The sequence below is a fragment of the Phaseolus vulgaris genome, chromosome 3 (assembly GCF_000499845.2).
Source record: "Phaseolus vulgaris cultivar G19833 chromosome 3, P. vulgaris v2.0, whole genome shotgun sequence".
Classification (NCBI taxonomy): Eukaryota; Viridiplantae; Streptophyta; class Magnoliopsida; order Fabales; family Fabaceae; genus Phaseolus; species Phaseolus vulgaris.
In genome coordinates, this window is record NC_023757.2 from 40697371 (window position 1) to 40713292 (window position 15922).

General features: G+C 29.4%; 1 protein-coding gene across 2 annotated transcripts; it reads right to left on the reverse strand.

Moving 5' to 3' along the window:
- Positions 1-2390: 2390 nt before the first annotated feature.
- On the reverse strand, positions 2391-4496 carry LOC137807703 (transcription factor TCP5-like). Of its 2 annotated transcripts, none has more exons than XM_068608466.1 (2): positions 4296-4496; positions 2391-3863 (listed from the first exon to the last, which is right to left on the reverse strand). In XM_068608466.1, the coding sequence occupies exon 2, from the start codon at positions 3779-3781 to the stop codon at positions 2681-2683; it is 1101 nt and encodes a 366-aa protein (XP_068464567.1). In that variant the 5' UTR covers positions 3782-3863; positions 4296-4496; the 3' UTR covers positions 2391-2680. The 2 variants fall into 2 exon arrangements, with proteins under 2 accessions (XP_068464567.1, XP_068464568.1); XM_068608467.1 differs by having other exon boundaries at positions 2391-3843; positions 4296-4441.
- Positions 4497-15922: the final 11426 nt, after the last annotated feature.

Here is a 15922-nt window from a genome sequence, read left to right on the forward strand (position 1 = left end):
AATTATCCCCGGGAGCACATGCTTTTAATACCATAACTCCAAATAAGGCACAGACTATTTAGCTTTTTCGTTTGTTCCATTTAGATATATAGTAAACCAACCATACCACACGCTTGGAAGACAAAAACAAACATATACATACATATATACACATAAATGTGTGTGTGAAAATCTGGGAAATTATGCTTGCCATTCTGGATCTGCCGAATGTTTTCAAAGGTATATTAGCTTCAGAACATATACAAAATCTGACTTGATTTTACGTATTTTAATAGTATCAGAAGTCACGTACAGTTCCTCTAAAGAAACCAGTTTTGCATTTTAATGATAGATTCATAATAGCATATGCAAGCATATCACTAGATGAAGAAAAATGTGAATGCATATATTTGTTGCTAAATTCCGTGTAAAAAAATAATATTTTAAAGGTACTTGTGCATAATAGGTATAAAGAAACTTATTATCCATTTGGGAATGAATATCCACTATTAGATTTTTATTATCTATTAAAATATAATAAAGATATATCTACATGAAAAGTGTATCTCTTTTCCCTTTCTAATTAAGTAAAATTCTTCGTGAAGGATGTGTTTAGAGGTTTTTTGTTTCTTTGCTCTCATCCATGTCTCTCGTGACGTGAGAAGAGACTTTAATCTACTGATAGATTCATAAATAAGAATCTTGGCTCTATAAGTTGTTTATGACTGTGCTTCTACGATTTTGCTTTTTCTTTGCTCATCTTACCTTAGTTCTGTCGCCACCATCTCTTTGAGTCTTTTGGGAGTGACCATATGCCTCTTTGTGCTTTTCGTGAATGATCATGTCTCTTCATTATTTTTTATGTTTCATTTTGTTTTGTGACGGAAAGCCTTTATTGTTATCTAATCCAAAAGGTATGAATTTTATATTGATCTATAAGTTTGATATATATTTAAGTAAACTCAAAGGTAAAAGTATAAAAAATCAAAATGCACCAATGTAAGAAATCAAATGGGCATTTTTTAAGTGTAAACCAAATTCAAATGCACGAGCTTAAGAAATCATAAATTTTTTCAAGGACAGTTTCTTTGCCTATAAAATTTGTTTGAAGGGGGATTTTTTTTATTCTTTAACCAATATGCACTGTAGTGTAATTATGATGATTCTTCATATCCCTCAAATACACACAAAAAAATTAAAAAGTATTCGTAAATATTTATGAAGACTCACAAATATAAGATGCTTTATTGATATTTTTTAAGCAATACTATAAATAATGAAACAAAAAACATAACAACTTTTTTACGAGGTAATTATTATAGGTATTAGGCCGAATCGTTGTCATCCTACGCATACACATGTCTTGGTTTCACTCAGGTTAAATCTGACATTCTGAAAATAGCAATTATGCAAAAGCTTAAATATGAGTGCATGGATGTGTACTAGTGAGAGAAGCTTTCTTGGGATTGCTTTTAGTCATTGATTGAACACTTCCCTTGGTCAAATCGTGCGCAAAAAAGTTCAAAAGCAACGTTAAATAGCAACTAAATAAGATATTACTCAACAAGACAATCGGAGTCATTTCGAAAGCTGTCAAGTCCATATGAAGTGAGAGGATAGCATGCAAGTGTGTGAGAGAGAGTACGTGAAGTTCAAACAGCAACATCTGTGCATATGTATATGTTCATCGAGTTTCATCAGTCTATGCATCTATGTTCCACTTACTTTATAATTAATTATTTGTACTCTTTTTAAACAAAGATTACCATACCAGCAATACACAGTGATCTCAATGATCGACTGCTGCAAAATAGTACCAGTTTAAGCTTCCTTTGTACTCAAATGGGATTCATAGCATCTTGAATAAAGCATGCGAAAATAGTACCAGTTTAAACTTCCTAAATGGGATTCCTAGCATTTTGAATAAAGCATAATATATTAATGAAAGATAGAGTACAAGGGTTACTTTCAACATAATCATCAATTATTACTCATAACATGAAAGAGAATTCAAACAAGAAAATTAAATCTTGGGTAAAAAGAAAGTGTCATAACACAATATCATGTCGAACTTTCTATTTTACAAAGCATAACAAGCTGGGTTTTGATAAAGTATTTAGTTTTTATTTTACATTATGATTTACTGTCCAAAATTAAACCACTTAATATACATGACTCGTGGCTGCGTATATAGTGTCATGAACCAAAAATAATTCAAGTTTAAACGAAAACACATGAATATTTTTATAATTTAAGGCTTTAGGAGGGAGAAACTAGAACTATTTGGACTTGAAGTCTAGATAATAAAAGATGAAAATGATTGAACTTGACCCACTCGGTTATTTAAGAGTTTAAACTATAGATTAAAGCATGCCAACAAATTCATATTAAAGCTCTAACATATAAGCACATGAGCACTATTTCAGAATGTTTTATTATACCTCGTATTCATAATGATTAATCAACAAGGTATGTAAAAGTTGCAACCACAAAGTTTACTTCAAATATAAATATTGTGTATGTATAGCTAGCATTGCCATACTTACAAAACTAATATTCACGGCTGAGTGCGAAAATTTAATTCATGTGCTTTAGCCCGTTGAATATTGATATGAAGAATGTCCTCGAACGAGTACTACCCTTATATCTTGTTGGCATTGTTCAAATCGTTTGCGTGAGAAAGGGACCATGGTGAGGAGATTCAAGAACAAGTACCACCCTTACCTTGTTGGCTACGATCATTATTATCTGAATCAAAAAGCTTGGAGCTTAATGATGTTGGAAGGCGTCTAAGAGGTGAACTGGTGGAATGAATAGATTGGATGAGAGGATGAGGCATAATGACTTGGGAACTTGAGCTAAAGATCTGAACATTGTTGGATTGTCTTGGATCAGTTTCCACCGAGTAAAAAGCAGATGGTGTAGCAGAAGGTGGACAAAAAAGTAATTGGGGACCAGATGCTCCATAGAAATTAGAAGATGAAAATTGCACACCACTGCCACTGCTTGAATGGGAAGGAAATAATCCATGGCTTCCAAGGTGGGATAAAGATAGACTTGAAGGCTCAGAATGGTGGTAGGAGTTATGTGTCATGGCATTGTTTGACAAACCAGGTAAATAAGAGCTATTAGTCCCAAGGGGGAAGAGCTTACAATGAGCTGAAGATTCTTCTCTATTACGAGTACTACCACCATTTCCATTTTGATGATTTTCTAGTTCATTTGGTTTGGTCCAGAACTTGCCCTTCTGGGAGGTTGAGACACTTTCAGCTAACTCCGTACGGTTTTGTGAATCTATATCCCAATACCTTGTTGACTTTACCATGAGGTTTTTATTTCCCCCATCCTTTATAAAGGCGGAATTAACACCATCATACAAACTTCCAAGAGAGAACTGAGAGGTACCTGACAGTGGAGTTTGTTGGTGAAACTGGGTAAAACAGTGAGGAAATTGAAGTGGTGGGAGTTTATCAATATCAGATTTGGTGACTTCAAGCAACCAATCTACCACCTTGCTAGGTTGGTTGAGTCCAAGCTTGTCTTGAAGATCATATAGCTGAATTGCTGTGGGTACAGACAGTCTAATCCTTCGGTCCCTCAGTCCCCTAATGGTGCAAACCTTGCTGTGCCTATCTTTTCCTCCCAAAGAACGCGACACTCGTACAATTCTTGGGTTTCTGAATGTTGACCATGATCTTGAGGTGGAGGGTGCCTTTGAGAATTTCTCAGTTTTAATGTTCTCACCCTCTTGTTGATTGGCTAACTGAACTTTACTTGAACTTTCATTCATCATGCCACTCATAATCTCATCATTTTCCTCTTGATAATACCATACAATAAAATCAACCTTTTCGATCTCATGCACTGCAACCAACCAACCCGATCTGATAAACAATGGGGAAAGGAAGAAGTTATAATATCAGAAAACTGTCTTTTTCTTATTGTACAGTTTTTGTTTAAATGTTTACAACAAACTATATATGCTAAAATTGTTCCTCACTTGACTGGAAAACACCCCACAATATAGATTCAAAAATTAGGGAGCCAAAATTATGGGTCAGAAACAAACAAGATAGTGTAAAGTTGAACACTGAAATCAGCTTTACCAATTCTACAAGACCATTGAAGTTATGCTGGTCCAAATTAGGGCAAAGACAACTCTACTCACTCAATTGATAGTGTTATGAAAGTGAATCGAAGCCAGAAACATGAGTTTGGTGGAAAAATTGAGACATGCATGCTTAGGTTTTCAGTGAAAACATTAGAAGTATGAGGTGAAAGCTGATGTGAGTGGTGAGATAACAAGATGAACTTACGTGAGAGAGGAAAGTGTGGATGCTATGTCTTAAGCTTTTCAGCGAAGAAGAAATGGAGGAGACTGCAGAAGTAGAAACTTCGTACAAGACTTCAATGTTAACTAGTGGAGCAGATGACCTCAAGTTTCGACTTCAACCTTTTTCCTGCAAAGGAATAATAATGTTGCATCGAATTGAGTATTTTTGTAAAGAAAGCTTATCATTTTACAGCATATAATATGGGTGTAAATGTCAAAAATAATAATACTAATAGTAATTAATTCGCCTTGACCATGTGGCATCCTTGTCAAGTGCCACGTCAACCATTACTTGTCTTCACTTTCTCAGTCTGTTTACACCACATGCTCATCAACAATTAATGTTACTCACTGCCCTAATAATCACTATTAATCAAAACTAAAATTAACTTGATCCCTAAAATCGTCAAAGAATTAGAGGCCAAATAAGAATTTCTATTTAACATCAAAATATTTTTCAAATAACTAAAATAATAGTACACTAAATTTTAAAACTCTGAATGGTTTTTTTTAGTTATTAATTATAGAAAACTTCATGTCGGACTAATTTAGGCTTGCCTGTGCCAGCTAGCCCAACAGGAGTGAAAAAATGGAAAAGTTAGGAAAAATAATATTATACCTTTAATCCATTTACGATTTTGAGTTTTATTTTAATAAAAATAAAGCATCAGAATAGATTTGAACCAAAAATTTCTCAAAATTCATTGATTTTTATCCTTTAAAGACAAATTTACTTAAGGTGTATATATTAGACACTAAACTTAATCTGTATGGTCAATTTTAAATGCAATTTACATTTTTGTTAGGGATTTGTCCTATATGTGTTTAACTTTTATATAGATGAGACAAAAATTTAACTATAATCATTTAAACTCCTCTTTTCTAAATTAGAACCTTTATTTTTATTTCAAATCTTAACTACCCATAATTTAAAATTATTTTTTTGAAGCGTGTTTAAAAATTTCCCGTTATTCCTAAATCTAAATTGCATTTTTTTTTCTGAATTGAAGTTACCTATAAAAAAATTCCCTAAGCTTAAATTTCTTTTAAAATTTATATAAATACTTGCAAGTTAAATAAAAGTAAAGCAGGGATGAAAGTGAATGTTATATTATGTAGGTATAGTTGTTAGTTTTCATTTATATGCCATGTTAATTACGATGGGAAAGAGACCGTCAAGGGGAACAAATGTTTTGAATCTATATTGTAATTAATTTGTTCCTATTTTTAGTCTTTTTCATTGACCATTTAACATATACTCTTTTAGTAGTTAAGTTATTTACTTTCTTCACATGTCCTTTTTTAGTTGAAGAAAATGAAATTGGACAAAGAATAAAAATAGATTATTTTAGAGAAAGATAAATATACACACATGGCACACATTATAAGAATGACAATGTGAGTCACCACTTATAACAAGATGAGTTGTTTTGCCTTGTATAAAAATTGGTCCAGAGGTCTCGTGGGTCAGTTTTCATAAACAAAAATATTTAGAAAAAATACACATATAAATATATTTTATTTGAATATTTCACATCTTTATTGCATTTCATTAATCTACTTTAGGCAATGAAATTTAAATAAGTTAAATAAACATAAAATTAAATACTACATCAAATAAATAGGATATTTCATAAAAAAAAATATTATTATTTAAATTATTAAAAGATTATATTAATGCAACCTTAAATTGAAGACATAAAATATTTTGCGGACTAATCACCCTATTCCACAGTTAGATAAACGAATTAACGTTTTTTTTCCTTGTCATCCCTAACACACAAAATATATATAATAATGTTATAATGTCATGATTTATTTGCATTTTTTATGAGCTATAAATTTTTATACAATAATATTATTCGTTTTTATCTCGCTATATAGCCCTTTTCATATTTTATATTTTGATGTTTTTATCTGTTTTTTGTTGTAAAAAATTGTACAGATATAATTTATTTTGGTTTTTTAGTTTGGAAAGACATTTTTGGCTTTTAAGAAAATGAATTCTGAAAAGTGAGAGACAAAATAAATGGTGCAATTACTAATAGAAGTATATGAAGAAAGTAAAAATAAAAAAAAAGAAAGCCTCACAGGTAAACTTTCAAAAGTTATGATGTATGCTGTTGGAGTCTGATCTGTTGTATTAGATGATATAGATCCATAGCTGTGCTATAGACGAGGGACCAACTTAGGCTCATAAAAGCATCCACTCAACTTATAGCTGGAAAAAAAGAGAGGGACCACAAGCATATGGCAGTGAGATTTGCACACAGCACAATTACAAGTCTCTATATGTGTTTGTGTGTGTATGACTCACATTCTAATAACTACTTTGATTTATTCTCTAATTATGCTACTTAGTTTCACAGTATTAATATCTACACTTTAAGATTAATTAGTTTCTTCTAGCTAAATACACTAATCCTAGTTTTTCTTTTACTGTGTGATATGAACTTGCCTTGGCCTTCAACTCAGAACTAGTGTATCCCAGATCAACCAAAAAATACAAGTATATGGTGCAGTAAAATCAAATAATCATATAATCCTAATTAGTTTTTTGTCTTCTGAATGTTGTTGTATGCATATATAAGAGTGTTTCCTGTCAAACAAGGAAAAGAAAAGAAAAAACTAACATGGAAGTAATTGGTGTGGCTTACTTAGCCTTAGAGAGATATTTTCCTTTCAAAATGATACTCACGCTGTATATTTGTAGATAAGATTTATGTATGTGTAGTAAAATGACAGAAGAAGAACCCTAGCTAGCTAACTCTCCATGTTGTATGTCGAAAGTTGAAAAAAGAAAAAACATAATGAATGTGTGCTGGAGTTAGAGACAAGGAGTAAGAGGCTTCAGCTTTTCCCTTCAAAATATCCACAAAATAGGAATCTTGGCCTAAATTATTGAGGCGTTCCTCATCAGGACACACTGCTACTGCCGTGGTTGGGTACTGGTCAAAAGCTGAACCAATACTTTTAAACTCAAAACCCTAAGTGGGGTTAAGACCTTGTGAACCACATATATATGAACCTTGCAGTAATAAGTAAGTTGAAAATTTAATATTTCTGCACCCACCTCTTAATGGATATATTAGTTTTAAATCAGATTTGAAAAAAATAAGAAATACAAAAAATGGTATTACTTGCGGTAGGAATTTCAATTCAGTGAGAACTTTATCATTTGAGTTATAAAGATGGCCCATTCGAAGTATTCAGTTTTTGTTTGCAGAAAACAGAAAATGATGATTTCGACGTATTGATGTCAATTTGTTTATCTTTTCAAGGGTTTTTTAGTTTTATGTGCCCAGCGTTATCCTTATGTCTGCAACCTATAGCAGAAAAAGTAATGAATTTAACAATAACAGGAGTTTCTAAATACTCCTATCCTGATCATATAATTATTTACTCCAACTTGTCCTAAGTCTCGTATAATCTTGGAATAATCAAGTCAATTCACTTCAAATTTTATACTCAACCATACCTCTGCAAGGATTTTACATTTTTTTTATCAGCAATTTTAGTATGTAAGTATATAAAGAATACCAAACTCACATACACAAAATCAAAAAGAATAAAACATGCAAAGATAAAAGTAAAAAAGATGGAGCAAACTAATAGACTTAAACCCCTTCTCATTTTTTTTGTCAGCACCCTTCTCATAGAGTAATGACTTTTAAAATATATTTCATTTTTTTATATTTTTCTTTCAACCAAACTATATCAATTATCTTACCTATATTTTGTATAAATTTCTTACTCTCTGAGTGTGTTAAGTGGTATTTTGAGATTTCTAACAATTATTTTCGAATTATAGTATTTGAAATGGAATCTATATTGACTGTGCTACTTAATAAAAATTAAAAAAAAAAACTGTATTTCTTTAAATTTTATTTACTTACTCATAGAAATCCTTTTTTTTACCAAATCATAATATATTTGAAAAATATTCCGATGTTAAATAGGATAGATCTCTAGTTATCGGTAAGTTATATTGATTTCCAATAATTTGAATCAAAACTCAGGTTAGTGAACCTGTTTACTGTTCTTGTATGTTATATTCAAGACACCTTTAATCAAATTTTTATTACTTTAGACGAAATACACATGAAACTAGTAGACAAAATTGCATTTTGGACCTTTATAACCAAATACCAGAGTACTACCATGTAAGATGTAAGACAGAAGACAGCTTGAGTCTGCAATTTATTTTGTCTAAACTCTTAGAGAAGGTTGAGGCTTTTTAATTAAGTAGTTGTGGATTTGGCATCTGGTTGGTATGATGTATATATTGAAATATTATAGTATTTTGATAACTAATATATTTGCTATAAATCTATATTATACAACTAATTTACATTTTAAATTAATGCTTTTTTATTCATTTACAGGTTAATATACACTTAATATAATGATATTTTATTATTAAAATGAAATTAATAAATAGTTATTTATGTGAAAACTTGCTTGTGAAAATACAATCTTCATTATTCTTGAAGTAGTTTTTATAGGAAGAAAGTTTCAAAAGTAGTTAGGAGAGAAAGGAAAAAGTTTGCCTCCACAAATAAATTATTGAAGTCATAGACTATTAATAATAACCAATATTTCTGTCTGATTTTTAATTCTCTCTGTAGATGTCTACACTCTACACTATCATGCATATATAGGTTCAAAATACAAATATATATATATATAAAGTTTTTTATTTCTAATCTATATCTTGGAGAAATTAAAGTTTAGGAAACTGGGTGCACATTAATCAAAAGAGGGACATGTAAAGTAATGTTTTACTTGAAATGTTTTAGAAAGATAAGTATGTATGTTTCTTTCTTTGGTACTACAGCTGAAAACACTGTTGCATCAACATCAACACTGTCCACTGAGTAGTAGTGAGTAACTCTCTAATGAATGAATATATATACTATCACTATCAAGGACTGTGAGATCTCTGCTATTTAGCTTCAAGATATGACTCAGTTAATAAATGTGAGCTCAGAAATCAATAGGTAATTCAGGAGGATTTGCATGAATGACAAGTTTCCCATTGTGGATTGGGAATACAGGAATCTATGCTTAATTATCTATACATACTAAAAAAATGTGTGCATGTATAGTCACAGAAATCAATTTAGGTCTTAAATTTTGCATAACTACAAAATTTTCTTGGTTTCTTGCACCTGCCTAGTAGTTATTGCGCTGTACAGAAAATCTGCAAAAGCTAGTGACAAGAGCAAAGATATTTGATGTGAAGATAAAAGAAAAGTAATAAAGGTAAATGCACATTAAGGTAAGTGAATTGTTTAGAAGGAAGAGAAAAGGGTGTTATCGATCACGTCCAAATGTTGATAGAAAGTGGAGGAGAATGACAGGTTCTTCTCCTTGTAACCATTACTGGCTATTAAGGTTAGCAGTGACAGCGTGAATTGCAAACCTCAATGCGTGTGTCCATGTGAATGAAAGTGACTGAGAAGGAGGAATCGTTTGGGTCATTGGTGTGGCCTATGATCTTGCTTCTGCTTCTGTTTCATGTTTATTATCATATATAAAGGTCAACAGAGGAGCTCAATTTTTCATGCTAGCTAGCTGCACCATTTCTTTAACTTCTTTCAAATAAAGATGCTAATATTAATGTCTTCAATTGAATGTGCCTTGATTGATATATGTCTTTTAAAAAATTTAGGTAAAAATTAAAAATATAAATATTTTATTGAGTTTTTTCAATTTTTATTCTATATTAAAAATATTTTTATTTTTATAATAATTGTAATGATTAATTAAGATGGAGACAAACAATAAGGACATAGTTAATGTTATCTAAACATTTCAAAATATCATAAGTTAGTGTGAAGTTTCTGGAGAAGTATAGTTCATTTGTGTACGATTTTATATATAGATTAGATTTTTTCTGGTTTTTATTTATTTATTTTTTATTGTTGATAAAAAAAATTAAAAATATTTACACTTAAAAGAATAAGAATAAAATATTTTTTTAATTTATAACATTAAAAATTAAGAAGCGTGAAACATGACCTAGAGATTTTAAATCAAATAATTAAAGAATTATTGGTAGCATCAAATAAATAAAAAATAGATGTTAGTTTATAAAAGAGTGAAAATATAAAACAATATTTACAAAAAATGGTGAGACTAAAAGAAAAAAAGTTTTGCACACAAAAGACATATTGACACTAAAGATATATCATGTGTATGAATGTCAATCAAGATGAAATGTTATATTTTTTATTCATTGAAACTACAAAATGAGTAAGAAGGATTAACCTCATTCCTAATTTTTCATGTAAACTTATATCAATATCTTTCAAATATAAAACTATTGTACATATCTTTATAGTTAGTGAGTGTTACTACTAGGATTTAAAATAATTTTTCCTTGTGGATTTGATATTCATCCTTAGGAACAATACTACATTTGCCGTAATATTGAAACAATGTAATCCATTTCATGAAATATAAATATCAATAATATCATACCAAATTATTTCTCGTGTACACATTTGATCATTTATGTTATTTAAAAAAAAATAGTTTTTGTTTATTTTTTGTCATGTGAGCTTCTGACTATCTATTTCAAGCATGGTAGTTAGAATCTTACTATTCATACGATACGAATCGCGATTCAAAACAGGACCTTATCGATTCAAATCGGGTCCTGAATCGTTTTTTTGGCATGAATCGAACCATGAATCGCGTGAATTATAAGAATCACGTGAATCGTGGATTCTCGATTCTATTCCCGATTCGATTCCAATATTTTCGAATCAATCATATTCTGGAAAATCATTCTGGAAAATTCGAAAAAGGAAACGAAAGATAGTGAAAATCCAAAAAAAAAAATAGATAGTGAAAATCCGAAAAAAGAGATGAAAGATTTAATTTTTTCCAAAAATCTCAATAAACTTAATAAAAAGAACAAAACGGATAGTCACAGAGACCATGAATTTGCCTATAAAAGTCAAGAACGCAATGGGGAAGAATGTAGTAGGGAGAATAGAAGAGTCATGAACATTTTAACTTCATATTTTGATTTTTGACTTAAAAATATATCATATTTTATCTATTATGTATCTTACAATTCTTAATAAGATTTGATTCACAATCCAAAAAAATCGAAAAACGATTACATTTCGAATCTCGATTCTATAACCATGATTTCAAGTATTCAATCGTGTAAATCCTTAGGCCACCTAACAAATCTATCTTTTATTTTCTGTTTGGTTCTTAGTTTCATTTTATTGAAGAACTCTTATTTCGTTACATAATTTCTTATTTTCTCTCAACGGTTTAAGTCATTTGATATTCAGCGAGATTACTCAAATTACTACAATATTTTTCTTTTTAACATTTACAAAAATAATAGATGTTATAGTTGTTGTGAAATTTTCATTATCTAATTGTTTACTTTTTCTATAGTTACTTGAAAATTATGCAATTGTTAGTTGGTATTCTATTTTAAGATTTATGTAATTATAAGTCTTTTTGAAATTGAATTCTTGATAATATATTTTATTTTTATTTTTATTATTTATAAGAAAAATATTTGATTAATATTTGAGACAGTGTGTAAGTATAGGCATGTGTATAGGTTGAACTTGAATAATTGATTTGATGTCTTCAGCCTCTTTGATGAAGGTCATGTGCTTGAACATGTTAAATTTGTATTCCTTAGGCTTAGGACTTGTGTGAGTGAGTGACTAATGCTTGATCTTTACATTTCATATATTTAAAACTTTTTTCCAAGCATTTAAATTGATTTAAAAGGATGCCAAGTAATTATAATTTCAATTAGTTATAATCTCACTTTAATAAGTTGAATTGTTAATAACTTTTTAATAAGTTGAATTGTTAATAACTTTGTGAGAACACATGCTTAAATATTTCAATCAATTAAAACATGATTTCAACCTCTTAAAATCCTAAAACATTCATCAGAAATCACATTTACTTTGTTTCAACTGATTGAAACATGAACCGACCGATTGAAATCACTAAAAGAGTCGTTTTAAGTGATTTCAACCGGTTAAAACATAGTTCAACTATTTGAATTGACTTTTGAAACTTATTTTTCTTTTGTTTTAATTGACTATAATTGTTTTCAATTAGTTGATTATACCAATTTAGTGCTTTTGTTCTTCAAATGATCTAATATAAATGAAAGGTTTCATAAAAAGATAACTTTTTAAAAAGCAAAGTTTGATTACACTGAGCTAAAAACATTTTCTTGAAATTCTTTTGAATGAATTTTTGTTAAAGAGAAAAATTCAAGCCTTGTTCTACTCATCTTTGGTGAAGATCATCTAGCATTGTTCTTAGTGGGAATTTTTTTTCTTTATAATTAGCATCAAGGTGATCTTGTTCCAAATTTTATTTTCATTTATTTTTTGTAAGTTTTCTTTATTGATCCAAGTGATCAAGATTGGATTGTGAAAGGATTTCATCAGTGTGTAAAGATCTTAGAGGGTTTGAGATCTAGTTACTTTTCTCTTTTTTTTCTCGTAGAGTTCATGTAAAAACTTTATTTTAGGAGATTGATTTTATCAAGATAATTAGCCAATTGGATGTAGCCATCTTTGAAAGATAAACCAATATAAATTTGTTGTATCTTTCTTTTTCCTCTCTTAAATCTTTTTTTTGTGTTTCTTCATTGAATATAAGGTAAATTGGTATAACATCTCAAAAAAATTGTTCAAGAAACTTTACCAAAATATTCAAAAAAATTTAAGAACTAAGGTTTTGTTTTAAAGTTCAATTCACATCTTTCTTGAAATTAGTCTATTTTCTCAACACCCAATATCGGACAGAGATGAGGATAGGATACAAAATTCATCCGTGATTGGGATAGGTATAAATGTTTACTTTGGAGATAAAAACAAGTATAATCAAACACACACATCTCACCACACCCCCTTGTTATCCCTTTGTTTTTTTTGTCATTTATAACTTTTCTTATTGGTTATATAAATTATAATTTGTTATTTGCGATGATGATAATTAAGAAATAACAATAACATATATACTTATCTATCTCTATTAGTGGAACTTGACATTGGTAAGGAAAGAAGGAGTATAAAAAAAAAATTGTGTACATTCATTAACTAATTTTCATATGTGCATTACCACAAAGAAAGAAGAAAAAGTATATAATGCATGAGGACCGCACCATACTCATGCAAAATGAAAAACTCCAAAAAGAACAAGATTACTCAAACATAATTTTATTACATTGTATCTATTAATATATATATATATACTAAGAAAACTCAAAATAGCAAAGTCAATAGTATCATTATACATCTTATTCTTACGAACCTTACATAATGACTTGTTGATACTATAAAGTAGACTTGAAGTCCAAATTCTATTAAAATCTACCATGATTCCTCATTCTCTAAAACAATAAAAATATAATTTGATATTAATTAAATTATGAAACTTACTACATAATATTCATTTTTTTAGTCTGAGTTTGATTGATCCACCAAGTAATCAACCCATGATAAGTTGATAACTCATTTTGACAACTCTGACTTTTATACACAAATTTAGAATAGTAAAAAATTTATATTTAAAATAATGATATATTCAAACTAACATAAAAATAGTAAGAATTCAAATATATGAAGTTAAATATAAGAATTCAAACTAACATAAAAATAGTAAGGATTCAAACATAAGATTTTAGGTAACAATCAAACTTAATAAAATGTTTCAATCTAATTTAGTTTTTACATATTTTTAAATATAATTTTAGAAACAATTATATATTTATAATAAATATTTGTTTAATATATAAAATGATTTTAAAATATACCTTAATCCAAGTTTTATAATTTTTTATTTACAATTTAATCGTCCATAATAGTGAGATGTATATATTATGTTAAAATTTGGTCACTCGATTTAATCACATCTATTTGAATCTTGACCTGATTGAATTGGAATTTATTTTTTTTTAAATGTCCCATCAAAATTTTAAATTACATAAAAATAAATTTATTTGGACTCGTTTCTTGCTCGTTCCTACTTAGACCAAGTGCTCAATTAGGTGGACTCTGTCAATCAACGAATACGAGTTCATGAACATAAAAATTGTTGAATATCATATAAAACATGTGAAAATGGAAGCACTTGCATGGTCCTATTTGTAACTATAGAATTATCAGTTAGGATTCAACTACTTATTTACATTCTGCATTTTATGGGAATGGATCTCTTCGGTAACATTTTCATTAGATTATATCTTTGTGCTTCAAAAAATTTTAATATAATACATTTTTTTTAAAAGTGACAATTTAAAAAATGGTAGAAATCATCATTCTTAAATATCTCAAAGTTGTTTTGCATGTGAGAGAATATCTCATAATTTAACAGTTCACTAATCAAGTTAATACCTTGTTCAGTACAATAATCAGTTCAAATTTTATAACATTTATCAGTTGACCACGCTCAACTGACTTACAATACCCGTACAAGTAACTTAGTATAAATTTTATTTAACTAAGCTTAATTATTGACGTAAAAATATTATAATTCTATATTAAAATATAATACTGCTAGTGTTGATTTAATTTATATACACGTAGATAAATCTATGATTCCAAAATATATGTAGCCCAAAAAAGCAAAAACACTTCAATACTCATTCAAAGTTTACTTGCGCATTCTTATGAAAAGCTACTAAAAGATGAGTAGTTGATTCATTTGTCAAGCAAGACAATTATACTGCATAAAAATGAGGCACGCAATATGGAATTATGGATGCGGTCCAAACAAGTGGCACGCGAGTTGCAAAAGGAGCAACCAAAGCTTTATATTTCATTCACTTCAGTATGGAACAAGTTAGGGGACCACTACATAACAGTTGAGTCGTTTCTATACATTATATGCAATTACATTCATATGTAGGTGTTCTACATGAACAATTACGGTAGGATAGAGACAAGAAATTTCCAATTATCATATGCATCCAAGAAATGTGTGATTAACAGTTAAGCTGATAAATGGCAATCCTTTTACTGTGCGTCAATCTTTCTGCATGTTAGTCATAAACGAGGAAAAAAATTCATGCGTTTCTTTACTTACTTAAGCATTACAGGACCATGTATGCAAGATTATATCTTTATTATGGTATCTATATTTAGGGATTAAGCTGAGGTAGTTTGTAAATGTGGTATAGAGAATAGATGTTCAACTAGTTGAATGCCCACTAAAAAGGTTATGGAGTTGTTCAGAAATTTGGGTTCAACACGAGGTATCTAAATGATTTTTCATCCTGTCACCAGCATCACTTCGTGGATAAAGGATCATGATGTATACTGTTCATTTATATATACATGATATCAACAAACTCTTCCAAAAGAATAAGCTCTTTGTCGAAGACACATGAATAGTTTTATGCCTAAAGCTACACAAGAGCCCTGAGTCATGAACATTGCATAGGCCCAAATCCACCCCCCTCTTGTTAAATTAACTTATATTTAGAAGAATGGAGGCAACAGATACTCCGATACCATTTTAGAAACCAAATTTGTCAATAGCTAATAAAGGTCTAAGGTGAAGGCACGATTTTATAGCTACAAGTTACAACAAGAATAAAGC

Coding starts and splice junctions, on each gene's coding strand:
- LOC137807703 (XM_068608466.1), bottom strand. CDS start 3,781: ATGAGTGGCATGATGAATGAAAGTTCAAGTAAAGTTCAGTTAGCCAAT.